At 29.8% G+C, this 3,908-nt stretch overlaps 1 protein-coding gene across 1 annotated transcript in view; it reads left to right on the top strand.

Annotated features, from left to right (window-relative positions):
- The window catches only part of LOC106460092 (dyslexia-associated protein KIAA0319-like protein), an 84,234-nt gene that overhangs the window by 7,919 nt on the left and 72,407 nt on the right, over positions 1-3,908 (top strand). Inside the window, exons 2-3 of the mRNA XM_022386709.1 lie at positions 1,625-1,652; positions 2,733-3,105. Coding sequence (XP_022242417.1) covers positions 1,625-1,652; positions 2,733-3,105 — 401 coding nt within the window. The remainder of the gene's footprint in view (positions 1-1,624; positions 1,653-2,732; positions 3,106-3,908) is intronic.

Raw genomic sequence — 3,908 nt, forward strand, 5'->3', positions numbered from 1 at the left:
GGAATCCATCTTAATTGAACAAAACAACCCTACTCTAAATCAACACCATGGGGTGCCAGGATATCTCTTCTAAGTCTTGCAACAGTATCAGGTCATGTTGCCTATTTGTTCCATATTGTACATATATATATCTGTGTCAGTGTAAACTACTTGTACCTAATGATGACAAAACCTTGTTGAAACTTTGTACATTTGCTGTTATGTTAAACTTATATTAATTTTTTTTTCATTACCCATTCAAGCTGTCTCCAAGCATTATTAGTTTTCATATTTATTTTGCATAACCTCTAAAACATCCAAAATAAATGTCAAAAGTATTTTTATCAGTAAAACATTATATTTTATGTTATTTTTTCTACCCTAATTCTAACTAGTGAAATCAACAATGTAGGGTAAAATGAAAAGTTGAAAAATACAAAATAAATCTAAATTTTGTTTTCTTTCTAGAATGACTGCTTATTGTAACAGAGATTTACACACTATATATTCTTACCACTAAAGACTTCTCAAATGTGGGTTCATTTACTCTTATTGCTTTACAGCTGCACTTAGACCTTCTCAGAGTGTGCCATAAGCCATTTATCACAGTTGCACAGTTTTTTGTAAATAAAATATTGAGTTACAAATACAACACGAATCTGTTACAAACTCACCTTGCTCACATCCTATGATATTTACTATCACAAGAAATTTTTTTATTAAATTCTGTTTCATTTAAATTTTATTATTTCACTTAGTAAGTTATTAATTTTTCATTTTAGTTCCTTTTATAACAGTAAATAAAAATTGTATATTAGAAACAAGACATTTAGTATGTACTTGTCTGGACTTTTACTTTTTGCTGTTGACAGATGAATATCTGTATGCTTACATTTTTTGTAACGATGTTTGTGACCAAAATATTTTAAATGTTATTTTGAATATGAAACTTAAAACACAAAAAATTATTTCACACAAAATATAAAATATCTTAAAACTATTACTGGCTTTCTAACTAAGTTACAAATAGGTTTAAAAATTCTTTTAGCCACTCGGAGCTCAGCATTAAAGACTGCACAAAAACAGTCTGAGGCAAGCTGTCAAAAAGTGCATGCCAAGAACAAATAACCATTAGCAGGTTCTGGTAGGGGAGAAAATTTAATTTCTGTTGGCTATAAAAAAATCTCTACAAAAGGACACATAATATAGATAGATTCCTTCAAAACTATGACAAGGTGGGAAGAGCCTCGGTGGTGGGTGTCACAAATTTAATTATATCTTACTAATTCAAGAAGGTGAGACATTTGTACTTGTTAATATTTATTATTTGAAATGGAGAAAATAAAAAATAAGAGAGATGTGTCACATAAAATACATGAGTCAAGATTAAGAATTTATTTAAATATTTTCTTTGGCAAAATAAGAAATAAAGCTTAGCTGATATAAGACTTTGAATTATAAATTGCATTTTTATACTAAGTTTATTGATAATAAAGTTGTTTAAATTTTGAATGTAATTCTGTAAAAAAAGGTTGTGACATGCAAACTTTGAACCCCATTGTATACATAAGGTTAAGTTAAATGGTTTAAAAAAATAATGTTTTTCTGAACTGTCATATTTACCTGAAGTCAGTTTTCTTTTCAGATCAGAAAGATTTTCCCTGGAATGAAAAGTAAGTTTAAGTTGTTTTTATCTTGTTACTTGTTGGGAAGTGGGTAGTACACATGGTTTAATATTTGTGAACAGCCTTGTAAACTGCAAACTTTTTCTCCACAATCCTTATAATTTGTGCAAACTAAAGTGGATAAAACTTTTAATAAAATGTTGTACAAAACTTATTGTTAAATAAAATACTTTTTGAATTTCATATAAACTTTTCCTTATCAGACCTGTTATCTCAAATACTGAAATTTATAACCATAAACTTGCTGAATTTTTAGTGAAGTACTTGGAGATGTGTACTCAAAACAAGCATACTCTTTTCTAATGAAATGCAAAAGTTAAGGTTTGATAGAAATGTGTACCGTATTTAAGTAGTATTTGACATAGTCATTAGGATTTCTAACTTTTTTTTTCAAAAAAATCTATAGAAATGTTATTTGAGGGAGGTAGAATTTGATTGCTCAACTTCATAACATCTTTTACTGCCAGACTACACTGGTTTACTTGCAATTAGAGTGAAGATTTCCCTATATTTGCTTAACGGTGAAAGCTCCAAACTCTAAGGCCAAATTTCTCCACAAAATGCTGTATGGGGAAAAATATTTTTTGGATTCAAATTTTAAGCATAACAATTCACTGTTGGAATATTATTATTATGGTTATTTTTGGGTGTGACCGTTTCTGAGCTATCTGTGTAAGAAAAGTAAGTTTTTTAGTTTCTTTTAGAATTAAATCTATATGTTTTGTGGCTATTGTACATAATCACATCTTTTGTGCATATCTACAGACAGTTTTATTTTTAAATCTTTTTCACTTTTATTGGTGGACATACCTGTTTATCTTCTATATAAAGTAAATTTATTATTGCCTTTAAACTGTTTCGTCCACTGTTAGACTTACTTTTTTCGGACAATTATATTATGAACATATTTTCTAGTCCTTTTGTTTCTGTAGTTTCAGCTGTGTAAAGAGTAACAATGTATTTAATCTAGCAGTTGTAAAGAAGGAAAGACAAAGAAAATACATGTCTTCTCCCCCATATGCTACATTTATTCAAACATTTTTTTTTTACTTACAACAGGTCTTTTAGTTTACAGCCTGAAGAATGGATGTCCATACTAGATGAAGAAATACCTCGAGAGACTGACAATAGTGAAACACCCTACATCGTTGAAGGTAATAAAATTTCTCAGGTCACCACAGATGCAAGCAACTCAGTTCCAGTGACACCATCACGGAAGAAAAATTGTTTATATGGTGTAGATGAATATTGTCCCATCAATGAATACTGTGCCCTCAGAAACACCAGAGCTCGGCAAGGCTTGTGCAAGTGTAAAGTTGGTTACACAAGGTCATTGCTTACAGGGCATTGCCAGCTTATAAAAGCAAGTAGCAGTACCTTCACAGCAATGGATACATCTGTTACAACGTTACCAACAACCATTAGTGCAGCAAATACACATGTAATTATCCATTTATTGTATAAGATGGTCAAATATTGTCTTACTTCATGAAAAACATTGTATTATATCCTGTTAGCAGCATAACATTTCTATGCTTTGTACTAGAATTTGAAAATTAAAATAAAACTTACATCATTATGATGTCTTTTCAACAGTTGTTAATAAAATAAATTGATTATCTCTTCTGTATACTTTAACCAGGATTCTTTTGATTATCGTGATGCCAAGCTCATCTAGACATTCTCTACCACCAACTGTGCAGATTTTTTTGTTGTGTTGTTGTACCTATATTTGCTGGAATGTAAGATTGTCATTAATGCAATTAAGTATTACATTTTTTTCATTACAATTTGTTTATTGTTTTCATATTTTTGAATTAAAGTGTCACCCTTTTTTTTTTAGTTATTGTTAGTTACAGTTCAATGATCACTTTGTATTAATCTCATGTACTGAGATTAAGATGGATTGATGTTTTATTCTCCAAAAATTAGCCATACAGACCCTTCAAAACTCAAAAGAGATTTTTGGCTTCAAACTGAGGTGTGATCCCATCTCAGCCATTTATTGGATATTTTCTCTCTATCGTTCATTTTTTAGAATGTTTTGTTCATAGTCTCTGTTTCTCTAAGAATTCACTTTTGTTACCCTTGGCATTGTTATTTCTCTTTGAGATTATATTTAGCCTGGTTCTCAACATTATTTATTTTATTAGAATTTAAAGAACCCACTGAGGAGTCTTTTTTTTTTTATTGGGGAGGGGATCAGTCAGATCTTAGTAGTTTGGAATAACTTTTTTGATATTA

This window comes from Limulus polyphemus, unplaced genomic scaffold (assembly GCF_000517525.1).
Source record: "Limulus polyphemus unplaced genomic scaffold, Limulus_polyphemus-2.1.2 Scaffold706, whole genome shotgun sequence".
NCBI classification, from domain to species: Eukaryota; Metazoa; Arthropoda; class Merostomata; order Xiphosura; family Limulidae; genus Limulus; species Limulus polyphemus.